The 21,920-nt window shown below is 43.1% G+C and overlaps 2 protein-coding genes across 2 annotated transcripts in view; one reads left to right on the forward strand and one right to left on the reverse strand.

Annotated features, from left to right (window-relative positions):
* Window positions 1-21,920, forward strand: part of efnb1 (ephrin-B1) — a 71,489-nt gene that overhangs the window by 13,615 nt on the left and 35,954 nt on the right. The window contains exon 2 of the mRNA XM_042493378.2: window positions 15,238-15,515. Within this exon, the coding sequence (XP_042349312.1) occupies window positions 15,238-15,515 (278 nt within the window). The remainder of the gene's footprint in view (window positions 1-15,237; window positions 15,516-21,920) is intronic.
* On the reverse strand, window positions 17,055-20,270 carry LOC148188959 (uncharacterized). The gene is made up of 6 exons (XM_088081415.1): window positions 20,232-20,270; window positions 19,526-19,597; window positions 19,299-19,417; window positions 19,116-19,173; window positions 18,917-19,011; window positions 17,055-18,807 (listed from the first exon to the last, which is right to left on the reverse strand). Exons 1-6 carry the CDS (start codon window positions 20,268-20,270, stop codon window positions 17,073-17,075), a joined length of 2,118 nt encoding a protein of 705 aa, XP_087937541.1. The 3' UTR covers window positions 17,055-17,072.

The following is a 21,920-nucleotide window of genomic DNA, read 5'->3' on the forward strand; positions in this document are numbered from 1 at the left end:
AGCACGCATATCACACACACACACACACATTTCATTTTAATACCGACAGCCTGCATCTTGCCCGAGCTCTGCTTGTTAAAAGCGAGTGTTATCAGAGGAGACACAGACTCCCGCTACACCAGTTAGGCCGTCCTCCCCTTTTACATTCACTGTTAATGAGCCTAATGATGTGTGTCTCCGCGATTGCATCAGTCAATATGCTGTTCAATATGGGTTTTAGAAACCCACTGACAACTTAAGCATGTCCGCCTGGATAAGATCTCCCATCCAAGGGAGGAAAGAAAGAGCAACTAATTTGTCTTGGATTGGATGGGACATGTGTAGCTGTCTTTTACAATCATGAGCTGAGATTGTAAGCAGAGAATAGACTTGTCACTCAAATTCTCTGATAAGAAGCTGCTTTTAAGGCTCAGAAGGCAGCTGTGTATTAAAAAAACCCACCGTGTCCTAGTTAGAACACAGCCCGGCGCTCTCTTATATTGAGATCTATTGTTTGTTTGGTGTCGATAGTTTTAGTCTTTTTGTTTTTTTCCCCGTCTTTTTGTTGTGTTCTTTTTTTGATTTCAGTGCGGTTTCAGTTAAGTTTTTATGTTTCAGAAGGGGTTTAGTTGGAGTTTTATTTCAGTTTATGTCGGGAGGTGTTTACTACGTTAGAGACCAGGGACATTTAGCTTTATGCTTTGTCGGAGAGTTAGGCGTTTAATAGTCTCTGTATAGTGATTACAGATGTTGCTTTTTCATCTACGGTGCTTTTTTTCCCTCCACTTCTTTTGGCTTATTATTTTTTGGTCACATTTGTAAGTGCAGCTTTCAACACATGTACCCAAGATACATTCTTAATTTTTTATGTTAAGGAACTGTTCATTATTTATGAGAGGGGAGGGTGTGGTGCAAAATGAGGGAGTCACTTCAACTTTTCAAGCCCCGGAAAGGGAGTTATGTTTTTGGATTCTGCTTAGGGAAGGGACATGAAACTTTAAATGGTCATTTTTGAATTTATTTTAAACCTTTGAAACCTGGAGTAATTGGCTTCATCTCTTTCAGAAACATGGAAAAAAGGCAATGAGCAACTTAATAAGAAATGGCCCAGAAATTAGCAAGAAATTACTAAAAAATATGTGATAATTACTTAATAATTAGCAAAAAGCATTAAAACCCCCAAACAAAAAATGGGAAAGTAAAAAAGGAAGGAAATGACTTAAAAATATGTTTAAAAACAAAGAAAAAGATAATATGTAGAATCATTTTAAAAATATATTAATGATAATTATAAATTAAAAAAATATATCCTTCAGTCATTTAAAAAAGAATCTAAATCTACTAATTTCTTGCAATTTTTTGGACATTTCTTGCCAAATTGATCAGGGTTCAAAGGTTTATTTGTATTTACTTTATATATCCATATACTATAAATATATTTACCCATATTGCTTTACTTAATACTTATGAAAGGCATCTGAATGCAGTACAAGAAAAGTGATGTTGATCCAGGTTTTCAAAGGGTTAAACACCCTCAAAACTCACAAGTGGGTTTGATAAGCATGTTTTCCTTTAAAATGTCAAAAATTACTCCATTTATCATAGTCAGAAACTGTGAAATATGGTTATTTATGGTTTAGGGAGGGTCAGGCATTTTCCCCTAGTCACTCAGGGAGGCTGAAGAGAAAATATCTGTAACCCCGGGGAGGGTCAAAATATAAAAAAGAAAAATGAAGTCACATCCCAGTCACCTCTCTACCCTGTAAATAAAGTACAGTCCCTAATTTTTCTGTGCTAATGTGTGTTTCTTGCCTCAGTGGAATAAAAAGTACAGGGAGAGCCCCCTGTGACACTGATAAAAGCTGTTTCTTTTATAAACCACACAGCATTTGATTGATCTGTCTCGTGGTCTTGATCCCTGGGCTCAGCTGATTAAACCTATCCATCAGCTTCTCTTATCAGCGCCCTAACAGATCGACTGCAGGACACTGAACTAAAACCCCCTGCATTGTTGTTACACAGAAAAAGTCAAAGGCTAAGGACAGGGAGGGGAAAGGTTTGCTCAAACTCCTCTCTCCAAGGCTTTTCGAACAAAGAAGGAAAAAATCCCCACTATGTTTTGTTCTTTTAAAAAAAAAAAGCTCCTGCGAAAAACGCTTCAGAGATAAGTATCTTCCCGCTATTGTCATGAGTGTGCTGCACTCAGATACACTGTTATGTCGCGCATATTGCGGTAACCTCCAAAGAAGGTCAAACAGTGGCATTGCAGATTGTGACAAGAGTGTTTCCCCTCTAGTGGGAAATCAGAAAGTAATGTTTCCTGTCCGCAGAGTGTCAGCTCCCCCCCGCTAGCAATGTGACCCTGCCCCTGGTCACAACTCACACAGACATCAGCCAGATAATGACATCTCTTTCACTGACAGGCTGTCATTCACATGCCTCTTTGCAAAGTGCCAACACACACACACACACACACACACACACACACACACACACACACACACACACACACTTGGACGAACAGGCGTGATCTCGTGCTCGCTCGGGAAAGCAGACGAGCACAGTTATGAATCATCTAAATGATTTGCAAGTCAAATAGCAAGTTTCATAAGATGTGCCTGTTATTTTTCTGAAATAAATGTGAGTTTCTCATCTTCCGGGAGACTGTTAAAGCAAATACATCAAGGCCACTAAAACGTGGATGATTGCATGTCACTTTGCTCTCATTTATCTGCAAGCATCTATTACCATCATGTTGTCAAGTCAATGAAAACAGCACCGGAACAGCCAACAGATGGGCTTTTATTATTCACAGATGTATGATTTGGGGACAGTGTGTTAAAGCTTTATTTCTTAGCTTATCTTACATGTCCTAAATTATATTGATTTGTGATTGTTAATGCCGGAAAACAAACTTTTTTACATGGTCCAACATGCTTACGGCTGATAACGATAATATCACGGCCTGCACGCAGCTTTATCGTCACTTTACAGTGAGTGAAAATCAGATAGTGGGAATCTGCAACTTGCTGCCTTATCAAGAAACAATCAGCCAAAGTTTACACTGGCAGAACCCCACGTTTAAAAAAGATGGTTTATTGAAATCCTGTTGTGGCTTGCCCTGCAGAAGCAGGTGTGGACCTGCTGGCTTGTCTACTTGCTAGTTATTTTTGGTGATGGGAGGTGCGAACACTCCCCCAAATGCTAGACAAGAGAAGTTGCATGCGTGGCACATTCATTAACCTGGTATCCAGCTAATCTCCTGGCTAATTCATTTAGTCCTCGAAGCACTCCTGTGTATTAATATCCTCACTGTGCTCCTGCTCATGGGATACAGCAGGAGCGTAGCCATGGCGATGATTGTGTCATTATTTTGCAGTCAGATGAGTGATATCCCAGAGGGCTGTAGCTGGGTTGTCCAGGCCAGTTGAGAGGGACTGATTAGAATTGCAAATGGCCGCCAAGTGTTGTGTTTATTGTGTGTCTCAATATTGGAGACAATCAGGCGAATCAAAGCCCTCAGCTGGAGAGATGGGACTGAGGCACGGTGGGCCTCTCTGGTTGGCACCATGTCCTCGGTGCTTGCACAGTGCTTCGCCCCCCTCCAACAACACTCCCTCTCTGCTTCTCCCTGTTGCCCTCTCTCTCTCTGTCGTGTGTATAGGTCCTGAAGTACGTGGACACAGCTGGAGGAAGACAAGGGGAGACAGAAAGAGCCACTAAATCCAGTGCACTCAATCATCTGTAGTGTGGCGGTCCTCTCACACAGCTGAGAAATATTAAACACGCTTTATGATAATGAAAGCGCGGGCGACAGACATAAATATCTGAGGCAAAGTGCTGAAGGATTAAAATGTCTTGTACGTTTGCTCAGAACACAAATTTGTCATTGATTTCATGGCTTCCCGAATCGTTAGAGACAGAATTATCAGCTTTTCATCAGTGATTTTTTTTTTCTCTCAGACGCCTGCGATGGGGTAGTCACACAGTAAGAGCTCAGAAATATTTAAATACCTGCTGTCAGGCCGTTGCAAACGGAACCTATTGGCAGCACGCCCTTGTTATGGCTGGGCGACAGACTGTGGTGCAAAGTGCCCTAAACACACATTTTCGCCGCAAATCACTCGTGAATTGTTCTTCCTAGCAACGATTGGCCATTACCCCATTATTGACTCACTGTTTGCACAAGATTCGACGAAATCCATCTGAAAGCCATCCAGTGCTGTTGTGTGAGACAGGAAGCCAGTGTTTTAGCTCACCGTGTAATTCACTCTGTCAGTCGCACACAGAGAGGCCTATCCTCTCTTGTTTCGCTACTGTTGGCTTTTCAAGAATGTGCAACGTACATGCACATGCAAGAATGTGTGTGCGCTCATGCATGCATATGTCCCTGTTGGAACACAGGATAATTCCTCAGGTCATACACGCTCCCCTTATAGCACCGCGTGACCAGTCACAACAGGCATGTGTGAGGCCCAGGTACGGACATGCACAGTGAGCAGGTATTGCTACAGGGAAATGACTGTTAAAGCTGAAATTTATTGCACCACACACGTTCTCCCAAGCTCTTGCCGCTGTAGGCTAAATGAAAAAAGTTAAAAGGAATGTCTTCGCGCTCGACGGAAATCCCTCAGATTTACTGCAAGTTTTTCGCCGTGACTTGTGAACGAAGGGAAGGCCAGGAGCCATCGCAAGACTCACATGTCTGAAGTGATACGATCAAATGTCACCAGCCCTGAAAGGCAACAGTCAGATGCATGTGAGAAGCTGCAGCTCTGCGGCCTGTTTAGACAGCGCTGTGTGCCGTTGAGCTTGACAAGCAGTTGATGAGAGATCCTTAGAATTGTGTGTGTGTGTGTGTGTGTGAGAGAAGAAAAAAGAGAATGCTTGAGAGGGAGAGTGTGTGTCAGATCGCCGACGTGGCTGTTTGTGAGTGTGTGAAACTGAGGAGAGAGTTCATGAGGTGACATCTCGTCAGCTGTTTGACTTTCCCAGTTTCCCAGGGAAGCAGTTTCAAGAACAATGCAGAAGAAAAACCACCAGCCACCGACAATTGAAATGCCACGAAAAAAAAAAACCTGGGCCCTGTTTGTTGGTGCCTGAATTATTGCCGTAACTCGAGATTGGAGACAGGGGAAATGTGTGAGTGACTGCACTGTGCTTGTAGCAGACACATATCACCTACCGGACTCCTCTACCCATCCATCTCCCAGCACTCCTCACAATAGCAGGAATACATTAAAAAAGAGTGAGTCAGGAGGGAAGGGGGGGACGCAAGATAAATATTGTGTTAGTATTTTCCCTCCCTCTCTGTTGCAATTGTCTCTCACACTGACAGATGAACAATGGAAGTATTTTGAACTTTGCTGCGTGCTATCTTTTACTCCTGGGTTCAGAACCGTGCTGTCAAAGCCAGACGTGTTCTGGCAGAGATTGATTGATTTGCTTTCTGTGCGCCATGTCTTCTCTTTGTTCTTCCAGGAAGGCTTTGGTTTCTCTCCAGTATCCCAGACTCTCTGTAGCTGTGTCATATTAACACCTGTTAACAACATACCGACTCGTAAAATATCGATTCAGCTCCCCTTTGATCATAAAGTGTTGCTATAAATTTTAAACTGGAAGCAGTATTTTCTGTACTCTGAAAGAGACAAAACCCCAACTTTTTCTGTACCTCTGCTGTCGATGGGTGGGGGAAGGAAAAACATAAATATCCTTTCAAGCATAAATATCATCTTATTTCTATTAAGGACTAATTCAATATTTTGGGAAATACACTTTTGCTTTCTCGCTGGGAGTTAGACGAGATACTGCTCTCATGTTGCTTAATATGAAATAACAGCAGCAGTCAATTAACTTTGCCTGGCTTAAAGGAATACTTCGTCCCCCCAAACGAACATTTGTAAGTCAGTTCCTCACCTCACTGCAAAAACTGCCGATCTAACCAAGTGTAATAATCTTATATTTAGATTAAAAAATCTAGTTAGTCTTGTTTTAAGTATAAATGGATTATCTAGTGCTGACTAGGAAAGATCATTTGACTTAATTCAAGTAAATATCGCTTGCCTGGTCTTGTTAAGCATCTTTGTCTTTTTCTGAGTTATTTTTAACTAGATACAGGAGACAAGTCTGGAAACATCCACTTCAGGTCTATAGAAACCTTATTTTAAGCACTAGTATGTCCAACTAGGCTTAAATAAATTGCTTGAAATTAGTGCTTTTGATCTTATTTCAAGATTTTATGGGCTATAATGAGAGTCACACAGTTTTACTGGTTTTAAGACATCTTAACAAGCAAAATTTGCTTACTGCACTGGCAGCCAAATTTGCTTCTTTTAAGTGCAAGTATGCTTAAACCTAGGGTGTTTGGCCTTAAATTTGACAGGCCATTTTTGCAGTGCTCATATCACACTGAATTTGTGAAGAAAACTTTGTTTTTCTTGAATACCTCCATGGTGAACGAAGAATCCAAAAACTGAGATCTGAACTGAAACTGACAACAGAAATTAAAACTTATATATGCTCTTTTCAAATTCCACTAACGAAAACACTAATTTTGCCTCTCTGAACACAGAAGCTGCTGGTCTACCGTTGCCTACATCAGTTAGTTAGTTTGTGTCATTATGTGAGTTTGGTGAATCCAAACTAACTCTTTAAAACACCGAAGTAACACAGTTATACAAACTACCTAACTAACTGAGAGAGCATAGATACATTTCACTTTCAGTTCAGTTACTTGTTGGATAAGGTTATCTTTTAGGGAGGTACTGAGCATACGCTTGGATAAACAAGGCTTAGATTATACTGCATGAGTTGTGTGAGAGTTTGTTAATGGATGTTTTCATAGAGTTTTTCTGTTGTTAAATTTGGACAACTTTTGCTTCAATTCATCGGGAATTTTCTCTGTTTTTGGATTCTTTGTTCACCTTAAAGACGCAAGAAAATGGAAGTTTTCTTCACACATTCAACAAAACACAGGGCGAGTAATTGATATACAAACGATGATTTGTAATTCCTTTAAAGAGTAGAAATAGGCGCAAAGGTAGCCTGGCTGTTTAAAGGTAACATATTCTACCTACCAGCCTCTAAAGCCCACTAATTAACACATTATACCCTGTTTGTTTAATCTGTACAAAAACCAGAGTGTAAACATGACACATAGCAGGGTTACTGGGTGGTGCTGCTCAGATTTTGTTACCTTCTGGCAGAGCCTGGCGAGCTCTTTCCCCTTGTTTTTCTTTTTTTTTTTTTCAGTCTTTAAGCTAAGCTAACCGGCTGCTCGCTCCAGCTTCATATTTACCGAGCAGATATGACAGCAGTATCAATCTTCTCATCTCACTCTAGGCGAGAAAGCGAATAAGTGCATTTCCCAAAATGTCGAAGTAGAAAAACCTCATTAGTAATGGGTGTCAGGTTTGTTTGGGAGATGTCTTGTGGCTGATCACTCGCTGATTTGATTCCCAGATGTGTCTGTGCCAAAATACTGCTGAGCACGGCGACTCAGCCTCCTCCTCCTCCTCCTCCTCCTCCTCCCACTCCCAGACCGGTGCGTCTGAGAGCTGACTCATTCCAAGCACGAGTTTAAAAAAATTAGCCAACTTTAACTACAAACCGTAGCCTGTCTCTCATCCTCAATGAGCTTTTCACTTTGCTTCATTATTCAGTCTAAAACTGTGGTCCCTCGAGTAATTTTTAACCATGCTGAGATAGGAGGGCAATTGTTGAAAATTGAATTTAACCATGACTGGCTCTATCGAAGTCAAACAGAATTTAAAATAACTAGTGTATATTCTGTAGCTGTGTGTGTGTGTGTGTGTGCGCATGTGTGTGTGTTTGTTAGAACATGTGATGTGCTGATTAAGCAGCAACATTAAACGGCTGTTTTTTTGTTTTTTTTCCTGAGAAATGCTTTCTGAGGGCTTATCGATGAGGTTGGAGATACAGAGCAGAAAATGGCTGCTGGGTAACAGCCCGGGCAAGCTGCGTGGGTTTGATAATGGTTAGGATTCTAGTTTCTTCTTCGCTTCCCCCAAGTGGGAGCAAAACACAATCGGGTGAGTGTGAGAGATGCTATTGTTCGTCTGGGAGGTTCTCCTGCCTTCTCCCCCTCCTGCTCTGCTCGCCACTGATTACAACCTTGCATCCTGGTCCAGCTCTTGACTCTCTGCTCTGCAGCTCGTAGTCCTGGGGGATTCCTCTCTGTACGACTGTCCAGCCCCCCAGCCCCCCAACACCACTATACACACACACACACACACACCATCTCTGGCACTTTCAGGGTGTCTGGCACACCAACACACACCCACTCAGGCATGTATGGACACACGTATATACACACACACAGTCACACAAGCACGCATGCAGTGGGTTTCGGGCCAGGCGGGTTTGGCAGCGACTGTAGACTGGGCCTGTGGAGAGATCTTTACGGAGCATGCAGAGCCCATCTGTGGCTGCTCCTCAGTGATGGGAGGCAGCTGGCTGTGTGTGTGTGTGTGTGTGTGTGTGTGTGTGCATGTGTTGTGTCCCGGCCAGAGAAGGAACTAGGCAAGGAGGCGAGAGGGTTGTGCGTGTTTGGGGTCGCAGAGCACCCCCGAGAATAAGGGCTAAACTCGGGCTGAAACTGACCCAAGCTCTCTCGTCTAGTCGAGCCAAATCTTCCTCGTCTCTTCTCTTTTTTCTCTCCTCCTCACCCTTCAGCCCTCCAGCTGGAAGAGCTCAGTCCCTGGGATCCGGGATGAATAAGTGGAGAGGCAGAGAGCAACAGTCTGGGCCTTCTCTCGCTGTCAGTGATACCGTGGATGACGTTCAATCACAACCGCATACACCCATGCTCGCTTAACTCCCCTGCTCTTACAGAGGGATGGGCTCGGCGTTGACGGAAACCACAGAGGCCATAAGAAGAAACAGATTATGCTCTTTCTCCTCCCTAATGACTTCTGACACTCCTCTCGCTCGACAGTCCTCTTCAGCCTGTTTGTCTAGTAACAACGTCCACTTCTGTGCTCCTCGTGGCAAGGCCATCTGGGCGTCATCTTGTTAGCTCATTACGGCCGCCGATGGTGTGATGCTAGCCCCCTCATGTGACAGTGATCGAGGGCAAGCATACTGAGCTTGTTTGGTGAACATGAGAGGTGTGTGCTCGTCCGAGCGTGCGTCTGTGTGTGTTGCAACTCGCCTGTGTGCAACTGTTATGAGTCACGCTGAATCTGATTTGCTCTGCATGCCAGCCTGTTGACTGAGCTAACTGAAGCTAGTGTGTGTTTGTCTGTGAGAGAGAGAGGGTGTCTGTGTTCACACGTACAAAAGCAGTTCTCTGCAGGGTGGAATTCAGGATATTCTGTCTCTCTTTTTTTGTCGCTGACATCTTCATTTATGTCCCTCTAATGGGGACAGCACAGAGGGAAAATAAGCTTTCTGCTTTTCAGCAAGTCACCGCTGCCAAGTCTGGCCCACTGGAGTTTAAATGCGACTTGGAAAGAGTTTATAGTTTATCCAATACCACTACCCGTTGGCGAGTTTGTCCTGCTTTTCTATAATACGGGTCAAATCCTTCCTGCTTTGCTAAACAATCCTGGAGCCAGATGGGCCTTGTTTTGCTTAATTTCAGGATCCTTGTGTTTGTGCGTGTGGCTCTATGTGTGTGTGGCCCGCACCGGCATTGAGGCGACTTGTTTACCGTGTTTGACATGTGAGGAAACCGGTGTGTGTACACTGCGGGGCGTGTGTTTATGTGTGTGTGTTTATAGACAGGCCTCCCTAAGAACATCTGCCCCTGCGACAGCCTGACAGAAGCCAGCTATGTATACAAGCGCTCGGGTTGAGCCGTGGGCACAGACCTATGACCAGCTCACCTTCCCATGGCGTCCGCCTCGAATGCAAGAGGGAGACGATCAAAACCGATTTCAGATCTGTTTGCCGTACAGCCGACGGCTCACGTGACGGCATCACAGATGTGGCGAATTTCTCCAGAGCCATGCAAACACACTGACAGTTTGATGATACGTGCCTTTCTCCCGAGTATGAAATGATCACACTGTGTCAACAGCGCTCAGCAGATCTTAACCACACATCAAGAGCGAAGCCATCTCTGAGGCTGCCGTTTGAATGTTTCCATTGTGAGGCCCAGTCAGCTTGCGGCTCTATCTTGATGGATCTGAAAGCGGTTTAAGGCTGAAACAGTCCCCGTTTGCAGACAATTATTTAATATTGATTGACTTGAATGAGAACGGGATGCGTTTATATCCCGCGATTGCACAAAACGTAGAGCGCCTCAGGCGATGAATCAGCTTTAAATCCCCACCGCTATATGTTTTACACAAGAGCTCAGCTACAATACTCTGCATAACGCAGCTTTGTGTTCTTTACGGACTTAAGTGTGACCCTGTCATGTGGGTGAATTACTGTAATGTTTCCCGAGGAGCCGTAAAATCTGTCGGAACTGCGAGCTTATGGAGCACTGATTGAAACGGCTGTAAATATGGCTGCCGCGTGGAAAGTGTCATCTGTGATAATGGGAGGGGAAGCAGCCACACTGATTTTTGTGAAAAATGTAAGAGAGAAATGATAATTGGTGAGGGAACACTTTTCCTGGCGTGATAATTACCACGCTGATAGCAAAGGGAATAGAGTACCTGTTGTGGTGATGATTGTGTGTGGAGTGTGTGTGTTTGTTTTTACATGATGCACTTATGTGTTTTTTTAAAGGCCAGAGGGAAAGAGACTGAATGTTGCACTGGAAAATTTGACAAGTTGATCTTAAAATACTTTTAAAAAACGATTTCCTAGATAAAGGAAAGTAAATTTAACTATAAATCTTTGATTTATGTTTACTTTATATCTAAGTGTAAGGTGTACTTGAAATTTAGCATTTTGTGAAGTTGTTGCAGCTTAAAAATGACAACTTAAATAACCTTGTTCTCTCTAAGTTTTAAACAAAAGTAAACCAAGTTAGTCTGACTTATCATGACAAAGACGATTTTGCCAAATCACGAAGTTAGGAGATCTGCAAGTAGTTTTCTAAACATGTTTAAGAAAATACAAATATGACTGATTATTTTGCAATCAGCAGAACGCAGATATATAGCACAGTAAACTCGGTTTACTGAGGTTGCTAAAACCTAGAAAGATTGATTTAATGAAACTTGTCATTTTTAAGTTGCAAAATCTTTGCAAAATTAAGTAAATATAACTAAATTAAGTACACTTAACAATTAGGTATAAAATATACATAAATTAAGATTAATAGTTGTATTAACTTACATTTTTCAAGGCAATCAGTTTCCCTGACTTTTTTAAAGTACCATCAATTTGTCAGATTTTAGAGTGCAGACACGAGACAGTGGCAGTACCTGCATCCAGGCATGTTCCCCAGGCGGAGATGGATCACCCCTGTATATGTAGTATAGGATGACTGTTTTTAATTGATATGTATGGCGTGCTCATGCTGCTGCTCAGGAGGAACAAATCAATTTGACACCATTCTGTTGATATGAGCCGTTTCTGCCTCTTTCTCTCACAGTTCCTGTGTCTCGGGTCCTTTCATTCAGCGGGCCGAGGCTGCCTGCCAGTGCTATGCTCAGGGCAGAGGCCTGAGCTGACTGGACGGGGGCGGAGAAGACGGGGGGGAAGGGCTGGTTTGAGGCTCCGTAAGGGGCTTTGAGTGGGCCTTAGTGTAGGCGGCGTTTTATATGAAAGTCGGTGAGGGCAGGGCGCTTGAATAGGGGTGGCTGGGAAGTTGGGCTGGGAAGGTCCAGGATGCACCCCACAGTGCTTTTGTGTGCTCTCACATCCGTGTGTGTGTATGTGTATGGGGAGGTGGCGAGTGGGGGGGGTTGGTGAAGCATATGTGAGATCATGTGCTCATATTCACCAGTGGAATGTAAAAAGAGAGAGGAGGGGGTTCTCCTCTCTCCTCTCTTTCCCTCCGCTCAGTTGTTTTCTGTTCTCTCTCCGCTGTGCTGTAGCGTAGGCCTGTTTGTATAAGCTCTTTACAGGATTGAGCACGCCGTGGAGCCATCCAGATGAAACAAAACCAACCTCATTTGGTTGTTTTGAAAATGATTCTCTTTATTGTGTTTGGTTCAGGCAGATCCACCTCGTTTGACATGAGGGGAATAAAGGTTCTCTCGCGTTCAGGGTCATTTCCCAGAAACATCGTTTGTATCTGCGCGGCGCTTCCTCTGTGCACTCAAATCTCTTTCATCAACAGGTTTTAAAAAGTCTCCAGACAACATGAATGAAAGATGCAATTCAACCTCCCTTTTCCCCCCTTCTTTCCCTTTCGACCTCCTCAAAAGTACAATAATCTTCAGTCACTCGTCTCCTCCTCTCCATTGCGTGGCTGTGTGTAGCACCGGAGTGGCGCTGATTAAGCCAACAGAGAGACAAACGGGAGACAAAGTCCCAGCCCACCAGTTTAGTTTCACATCCTGGACTGGAGCTGGGCTGCAGCTTGCCAAGTGGAGGGCTTTTAAACTGGGCTAAACACTAATTGCTGCCCTATTTCTTTTATGTTGCTTCTTTCCCATCTGCGATGGCGCTTCCAGACCTCCACAGCAGCCAGAGCCTCATTATAGCAGACAGTTAACAAAGGCTGGGAAACAGAAGCGGAGAATTCACTTAGGATAGCTATCTAACCGCCAACTCGGAGGCCTGCTCGGAAAATTGAATCAATGACAGGGGCCAGCTTGTGATTAAATCCTTCAGGGATATTAAGATATTAAGATTTTGGAAATCTTAATTATTCATCTAAATTGTTGCGGCTTGCTTTGATAATGGAATAAATGGCTTGTAAAAGTGAGTACTCGGGTGTGAGGCTCATTGTTTTATTTCAGAGGCGCGCTTTTAGGCAATTTTAACTCTTTTAAAATTGGAGGAGGAAAAAAAGTTCCCTGCAAAGCACCAGAAAATAGAAAAACACCTACTTGTTGAGTGAAACAAATCAAGGTCTAATTGTGATGTTTGCCTGGTGTTTCTTTTTTTCCCTCTGGTTCCTTGCTTGTTTTTCTGTAGGTGTTTTTGTGAGTGTGGCGAGAGAGGGGGAGGATGATGGAGAGGGGGATGAGAGAAAAACAGAATGAGGGAAATGTTGAGGAGGTGAATGAGAGGGAAGGATAAAGCGAGAGGGAATGAGATTGGGGAGCAGAAATAGGGGGGGCTGAGATTGGGTAGGTGGGGAGGAGAGGGGGGGTGGTCAGCGACAAAGCCTAATGTTGCCATGGAAACTTGTTTATGCCTCACTGATGCATCTTGTAGATCCAATTAGAGGCTGATTGTGTCCGTGTCTTCATAGACACACGCACGTGTACGCAGGCATGGCACACACACACACACACACACACACACACACATGCTCTTGCGCATGAAAACATATGTACGCTTACACACACACACACACACACACACACACACACACACACCCACACACACACACACAAGCATATGTGGTGCTGAAAACCAGCAAATTGTGAGGAGAGGTAGGACAAAGCATACCCAGCGTTCTCTCTCTTATCGGCTCTTGAATTAGTGCAACCCCTCCTCTCCCCTCACCCCCACGAGCATCAGACAATAGCGTGGAAATAACGTCTCACCCGCTCCCAAGCCTCGTACGTGAGGTCCAATCCATGCATGCTTTCATGACATCATACAAAAAAAAGTGGGGGTTGACGGACAGGATTTTGACCGTTTTTGAGATTTTCATGTTGCGTTTATCTCTTTTATGAATGAAGTCATTTATTTGGTAATGCGCCTGTCCAAGAAGAATGGCCATGCGTGTTGAAAAGGCCTTAATCCAATCATGTTCATTTTCATGGTGGGTATTTCTTCAGAAAAATGGGACTTTTTAAATGATCGTTTCTTACAATGGCTGGCCATTTGCCAGTGTTTAACATCAGAGGAGGAGGGCCGGTGATCATAAGCCCCCGCCGTATACTTACTCCTCTATCAGTCTCTTTCAGGAGGCATTGCAGTCCTCCCTTCCCGGGGCCTGTCTGAAGAGTCAGTTATTTAGTGGTGAAATGATGTGTGTGATGATGAAATGAGGGGCTGTAGATAAGGTGAGATTACACTCAGAGAGAAAAAAGAAGGGAGAGCCAGAGAGAGACAGAGGGAGGCCCAGCCCCTGATGTCTTGTTAAAACGTGAGGGATCAGGAAGAACAACAAATGCATTGCGCGCTGCTAAATCCTGCTTAAATCCGCTGGCATGGGCAGATCTAGCAGATAGCCCCGCTGCTGTGCTCGCTGTCTGCGACCACAACACACACACTCACACACACACACACATACATAAACACACCCGTGGTCAGTCCGGCTGTCTGGGTTAATGCTTGGCTAACTGGGACAGCAGAGCTGAACCATGTTGACATTTTAAGCCTCAAACAAGTCCAGAACAATGATTCAGCCCGTCTGCCCCCCCATCAGACCGCAACCTCAGCCCATTTTGCTGACCGACTCGCACACACACATGCAGAGAACACACACACCACTGCCCAAACACACTGAGGGGACTCAGTGTGCCCCGTCCGCCCCCTCTCTTCACACACACACACACACACGCGCACACACACACACACACGCGCACACACACACACACACTTGGTCTCCTCCTGTTCTCCACCTTTAGTGAATAAAAGAGAACAAGAGCTGATCTGATTGAGTTGGCAGCAGAGAGCGAGGTGGAGAGGTACAGTAAGGCCAGATGGATTATCTTAATCCTCCAGTAGATGATCATGGCAGAGGGAAGATGAACCAGGAAGCCTTAACCTTACGGCTGACCCCCGCGAGCTGTTTTCCTCCAGAAACTCGGACTTCAGTAGCAGATGCAGCCTAGATATTATGTGGAATCACTGGTCTTATATGGAAGTCCAGAAAAATGAAAAAAGAATCAGTGGCATTCTTTGGATGTAATCCTATCTGTAGCCGTTCCTGCGGCAGCCATTTTGTGTCTGGCCATCTTGTTTCCCTCCTTGCAAACTTTTGGTATGCTTTGATTCGGATCCAAGTACGAGAGGAAACTTCAGAGGATTTGTGTGAAACGCTCCGTCGACTGACGCTGAACAATGTCAAGCTGCTACATGTTGCGTTTTTGTGGAGGTGAATTAACTGCGCTCTGCCTAAAAGCCCGTGCCAGACAGATATAAACTCATAACTCCTATAGCTCAAAGTATTAAGACTGTATAAACTGTTGTTGAAATATGTGGCTGCTTTTCCAGACTTTCTTTATTATGTGTTAGTAACAGTTTGTCTTCCTTTTTTTGTCTCAGGTTTGTGGCTGGAAAAGGCCTGGTGATCTATCCAGACATCGGGGACAAACTGGACATCATCTGTCCCAGAGCGGACCAAGGCAGAGACTATGAGTTCTACAAGCTGTACTTGGTGAAGAGGGAGCAGGCGGAGAGCTGCAGTACGGTCCTCGATCCAAACGTCCTGGTCAACTGCAACAAGCCCGAGAAGGACATCAAATTCACCATCAAGTTCCAGGAGTTCAGCCCAAACTACATGGGCCTGGAGTTCAAGAGGAACGTCAACTACTACATCACCTGTGAGTTTGTCTTCAAAGATGATTTATCATTGATGTTTAGCTTTTTAACCTTCATTTAAGCAGAGAAGGGAAGAGTAATAATCTGCTTCACACTCAGTTACACACAGTCGCACCTGGGAGTTTCCTGCTAAAACTGTGTTTTAATGGCTGCTTCAGCATCTCCATAGCAACGCCTGGAGGTGACGTGCCTCGCTTATGGCACAGAGGTAGTTGGTGTTTAGGGAGGAAGAGTTGTCCGTCAGATCAGGATACAAACTGAAAATCTTGACTGACATTCTCTGAAATACTACTTTGCTTAAATGCAATTTTTTTCAGTTTTTATTTATACCTCCACAAACAGGATGATTCTGTGTGATGACATTATGTAACCTTTTGTTTTACAAGACTTTAATTTCAGAATAATTTCCTATAATTCCCTGAAAAGAACCGACTTGGAAAACAGAGGCAGTGTTCAGCGGGTACGCCTCCATTTAATTAATTCTAATTAATTGCTAGCATAATTTAGAGAGTCTTGTAGTCGGTGCACAGCAAGGTCACCTGGATATGCATTAATGTGAAATTAGTCTACAGGCAATGAAACAGTTCAGCATTTATGGAAACTTCAGTTTCCGATGATGTATCAACAGTGAGTGAATATTTTGGTTTAAAACGTAGCTTTTCTTTCAGAGAAATTCCTCTTTTCCCTGTAAATAGTACCAAATTATAGTTATTTTAAGAAAAATCTATCTGGGAAATTACAGGTAAATTGCAGACCGGTAAAATATGATGTAAGATTTTGAAAAAGCTTGTTCAGGATAATGAGTATGTTTACCTATGTAGGTGCGTTTTGTTGGCAATACTTCAACAAAAAAAATATATATATTTGAGTATTTTTCCTTTTTGGTATTATTCCCTAAAGCAAGGCCTTTAAATACATCCTCTTACAAAAAAATAGAAGCACTGTGGTAGTATTATAAGAACAGATTGTGAATTGCAAACCTGTTGAATAAGGTGTTAGATTTTGAAACTTTGGATTATGAGTGCATTTACTTTAATAAGCGTGTTTTGTTGGTAATACTTCAATGACAGTTTGAATGTAGCATCTGTACTTGCAATTAAGCATTTTTGCTTTTTGGTATTATTTCCTGAAGCAGAGCCTCTGAATATATCCTCTTACAAAAATATGTAGCACATTTACCTTTTCACACTTTTTAAACAGTCTGTTCTTGGATCATTTATTTTTGCTAACTTATTATGGGTAGTGTTATGGGAAAGGACTGAGTCATAGTTTTGCAATTGAAATGATATAATGTACCAGTATTTGTGGATTTACACTAAATAGATGGTGTTAAAGAGAAACAGTGACAACAAAAAAAAACTGAGACTATAACATACAATGTTTCATTTACACTTGAGCATTAAATTGTGAATCAAATAAAATACTCCAAAACTTATAACATCGTTCAAACCTTTAAACAGTAGAGGATTTAAACAATTTGAAACATGACCACAATTATTTAATTTTTGAAATGCAATGAACTTTTTATTGTATTTTATATACGTATATATACGTATATATTAATAAAACAGTGACTCGGCCTCTGAGTCGGTGACTCCGAAGCAGCAGCACACAGACTGGAAAAGAGTGCGGAAGAAGCCCTGCGCTCTCTTCTGTCTGTCCTCTGGGTACACTACAGTGACCACAGGCTCCAGAGGAGGGGTCAGAGGACCCGGTGACACTGGCAGAGCAGAGACTGGTTGTCTGGTCACTTCTTGGCCGTCTTCCAGGCTTGGCCTTTCATTAGTGTCCTCGCTGTCCTGGACATCAGTGATGGGAGGTTCAATAGGAGCTGGTGGAGATGAAACCTCAGGAGAGCTTGTCTCTGGACTGGAGGTTGGCTGCTCTGTTTCAGCCAGACTGGTGGTGAAGCCGTCCTGCACCGCAGTAATAATCGCAGCTTCATCAGGAGGGGTCAGTGGAGACGGGGGAGCAGGAGGCTCAACCGAGGCTGGTTCTCTGCTGAGCTCTGGCTCTGTCTCCAGGCAGCATTCATCATCTTCATCCTCCCTGGCCTCAAAGTCAGTCACAAACGGAGGTTCAGTAGGGGGTGACGGAGGAGATGGCACCACTCTGGTGGGATCCGGATCATTGTCAAAGCTGGGTTTGTCGTCTTCATCCTCCCTGACCTCAACATCAGTATTAGATGGAGGATCAGCAGGGGGTGTTGATGGTGGAACCACAGCAGAGTTTTGGTCTCTGGTGGGTTCAGTGTCAAAGCCGTGTTTGTCGTCTTCATCCTCCCTGGCCTCTACATCTGTCGGGGATGGAGGATCAGCAGGGGGTGTTGATGGTGGAACCACAGCAGAGTTTTGGTCTCTGGTGGGTTCTTGGTCATTGTCCAGGCAGTATTTGTCATGGACATCCTCCCTGGCCTCAACATCAGGTATCGATGGAGGTTCAGCAGGGAGTGTCACTGTAGGTGGAACCACAGCAGAGTGTGGGTCTCTGGTGGGTTCGTCTTTCTCAAGGCAGGGTTTGTCACCGACATCCTCCCTGTCCTCGACATCAGTAGTTGATGGAGGTTCAGCAGGGGGTGTCTGAGAAGCTGGAACAGCAGCAGAGCGTGGGTCTCTGGTGGGTTCTTCATTCTCCGGGCTGGCTTCGACATCAACAGCCTCCCTGTCCTCGACATCAGTTATAGATGGAGGTTCAACAGGGGGTGTTGGAGAAGCTGGAGGGGTTGAAACCACAGCAGAGTTAGTCTCTGGACTGGCAGTTGGCGGCTCCTTCTCAGTTACAGCCAGGTTTGACTCATCCTGGACTGGAGCGGTGGCAGCAGGTTCAGCAGTGGGGGTCAGATGAGATGGCACTTTGGGTCTCTGAGGCTGAAACAGCTCACTAATCTGTCCCGCTGCAACTTCAGCAATGTCACTCAGCAGCACTGGAGCGAAGCTGTTGATCCTGTTCACCAGAACATCACGTGGGAACATTTCCCGGATCACGGTCTGGATAGACTGGACCATCTCATCCCTGATGGAGCGGGAGAAGGGGACCTGATGGTCCACATGGGTGAGAGCGCTAGAGACTCGGTCCAAAACCGCCTTTGTTACCCCAACAGAAATCTTGCTCAGTCTCTTGGAGGGCATGTTCAAAAGTATGCAAGATGGAAGCACCCAGAAGCCCTGCAGGACTCGGGGTATGACCTCGAGCACCACCTCTGTAGGGCTGAGCAGTTTGGAGCTGGTAGGCTGCCTCTGCTTCTGTCTCAGGATCCTGGCGTACTTTTTGGCCAAGCGGAAGAATTCTGGATTTCTGTAGGTAACATTCATTAAAATTGATATTTAAAACACCTCAGAAAATCACAGAAATACAATAACCACTGCAGTTAAACTGATGATAATACATGTCAAATATAACATACCGAAAAGCAGGAGGTACGGCCTCTGGGGAGTTGAGGAGCATCCGGGCTTCAAACTCAATGTCCCGCATTTTATTGCTGACATTTACTGCCCACATCTGAAACAAGAAAACAGATATAAGGTGCAGTTTTGACAAATTTAGAGGATAAAATAATAATATACTACAAACTGCTGTAAGTCTTGTCAGTGCTGTTGTCTTACCAGTGTCAGCAGAGGTTTGACATCCTCATCAAAATCCTCCAGTTCAAACTCCCAAAGGCTTTAATAAGAAGCAAAACAGAAGTTCTATTTTAACTACGCTGTATGCATCATTAGAGTAGCTTTAATATATGTGGAGAGTTTCAGGAGTAGTGACGGAGTGTCTTCATGTGTCTGAGTACTTACCGTTCTCTCACAGTATTTCTGCTTTCTTCCAAAATCATGCTGATCAGGTCTTCAGCAGTCACCTGAGATGGGATCTGGTTTTTCTGCTGAAGCCTCAGGAGTTCTCTCATCAGTGCAATCTATGAAACATAAGAAAGAAGTCGTCTTTTAATATAGAAAGACAAAGTTTAACAGGATGAATGTAATATTTTATGTTAGCGTCTGCTTGCAAGGATAGAAACTCTTACCTGTGACTTATAACTGGTAATAGTCCAGCAAATCTGCAGAGCCCGATCGTAAATGGGTGTGTCAAACAACACCTTTGAAGAAAACAAGACATGCTAATTTTAGATTTAATGCACTTTTTTTAATAGATCTGAAAACAAATAAAATCTAACTCACTGTAGTACCTGTCAAATTGATTTTTACTAAAAAAACTGATAGCCTTGAAAAACATAAGTAAATATAACTATAATATAATATATAAAATATAACTATTGGTCCTAAAAAATGTTTGATTTGTTTAATATTGTTATGTTTATGTAATTTTTGGAGGTTGTTGCAACTTAAAAATGACAAGTTTAAAAAATCAATCTTTCCAAGTCTTAACAACTTCAGTAAACCAAATTTACTGTATGCTGCTTGCAAACTAATAAGTCATATTTGTATTTTCTTAAACATGTTCAGAAAACAGAACTTGCAAATCTCTTAACTTCATTATTAGCAAAATCCTCTTTGTCATGATCAATTTGAGTCAGACTAACTTGGTTTACTGAAGTTGATAACACTTAGGATAAGGTAATTTAATTTTAAGTTGCAACAACTTTACAAAATTAAGTAAATGCAGCTAAATTTCAAGTAAAGTTAACACTTAAATATAAAGTAATTATAAATTAAGATGAATACTTTCAAGTTGTCAGATTTTCCAGTAAAGACAAAAACTTTCTCACATACCCTTATGGGTCGGTAGATTCCTCCTTCAAGAAACTCCATTATGATATTGTTTCTGTATCACAAGACAGAACAATAAAACAAGCAAAGTGACGATGCAAATTCAACAAGTGTAAACTCAACGATAGTCTCGAGAGTGGTCGAACATGGTCGATCTTTCTGGCACAAATGAACAGAGTTCAGAGTGAAGGCAGGTCAAGAGTTCTTCTGACTGTTCCATCACGATTCTAAAATTCTAGCTGAGTGATGTCACACCAACATGCTCTGAGAGGTCAGCCAAGGACATGGCTTCTCTAAATATTGTTATTATTTAAAATCTATTATCAACAATAGGCCACTACTGTGAAATGATGCATTCATAATATATTAAACAATATGATCAACACAACCCCAGTTTATGGTGTAACGAGGTGCCATTGATTACATGTCAATATATTGTTACGTAGTAAAAACCCATGTTTTATTTTACCATACAGGAAAAATCTCGATATTCTATATTTTCTGTTTGTCAGCAAATACCATAAAAAGATGAAAAACACTTATTTTATCATAAAACACATCACTAATACAGAAGCCAGAGAGAGAGATAGATAGCTGATACCTCAGGGCCACAGAGCCTTGAAGAGTGCTGCAGGAGCAGTGTATTTTTGTAAGTCAGTGTGGTATTTTGCGCCCTGGATCCCTTGACAAAAAGCCAATGGGATTTTTCCATTTAATTTTGCATTGTCACATATAAAACACGATCTGTGGCAAGCAAAAGTTTTTTTTCAACAAGATAATCTTCGCAATTGAACACCACTTTTAGCATTTTTTGAAGCATAAATGCTATCGCTAAGAGTGAAAAGTTAATGTTCACGTTCATGTCTTGAGCTCACTATCACAAGGAGGCTATAGAGTGGTGTTTGGCGCAATGACTCTCTCATATGATCACTTGTCTGCAACAACATTTTTCAATACACCTAAAAGCTTCAAAAGCTTTTTTGGGAAATTAATGTCTTTTTTTGGCTGGACCACAGCATGCGAGGCCAGCCCTATCAACGCAAAACTGTCTGTGAGTAAGTAAATGACTGACTGAGTGAGTGTGAGTGTGTAATAGTGTGAGTGGCTGTTGTTTTTTCAAAATAAATAGCTGTGGACACCGTGGACAGGCCGACATACACTTATTGTCCTGTATTACTAATGTTGTTCCTCATTCTCTGTCACCAGTCTAACATGGTGGAAACAGCAAGATAGACAGCTGACTAGTCATCCGAGGCCGTTATGTTAGTTTTGGGTGGAGGAGAGAGAGCATCACCTTACCAGTTTGTCCATATGACATGAGCCTTACATTTATTTCGACGTTATTGACTAATACATGTTAGTCAGAACGGATGGCGTCACCATTATAAAAAGAAGAAGAAAATAAGACACTGATTGAAACTAGAGTGAATATTTCATGTTTGTGTTACAGTGTTGGACCAGGTGGCGCCACAATAACAAAATTCTTTGTTTGGTAATCAGCAGGGATAGTGCGGTTCGCAGACTATCAGTATCAGCGGAGCTTGGCTCTGATAGTGGCCGACGGCAGCACAGCCTCCGCTGGTCACACAGGAACATTCATCTCTGAGTCTGACCAGAGCTGCAGAGGAAAGATGTGTTAAATGATCATAGATGTACAGCTCCAGAGAAAGCAGCTCTCCTCCGCTGTGTGAT

This window comes from Plectropomus leopardus, chromosome 8 (genome assembly GCF_026936395.1).
Source record: "Plectropomus leopardus strain MGB_pleo_1.0 chromosome 8, ASM2693639v1, whole genome shotgun sequence".
NCBI classification, from domain to species: Eukaryota; Metazoa; Chordata; class Actinopteri; order Perciformes; family Serranidae; genus Plectropomus; species Plectropomus leopardus.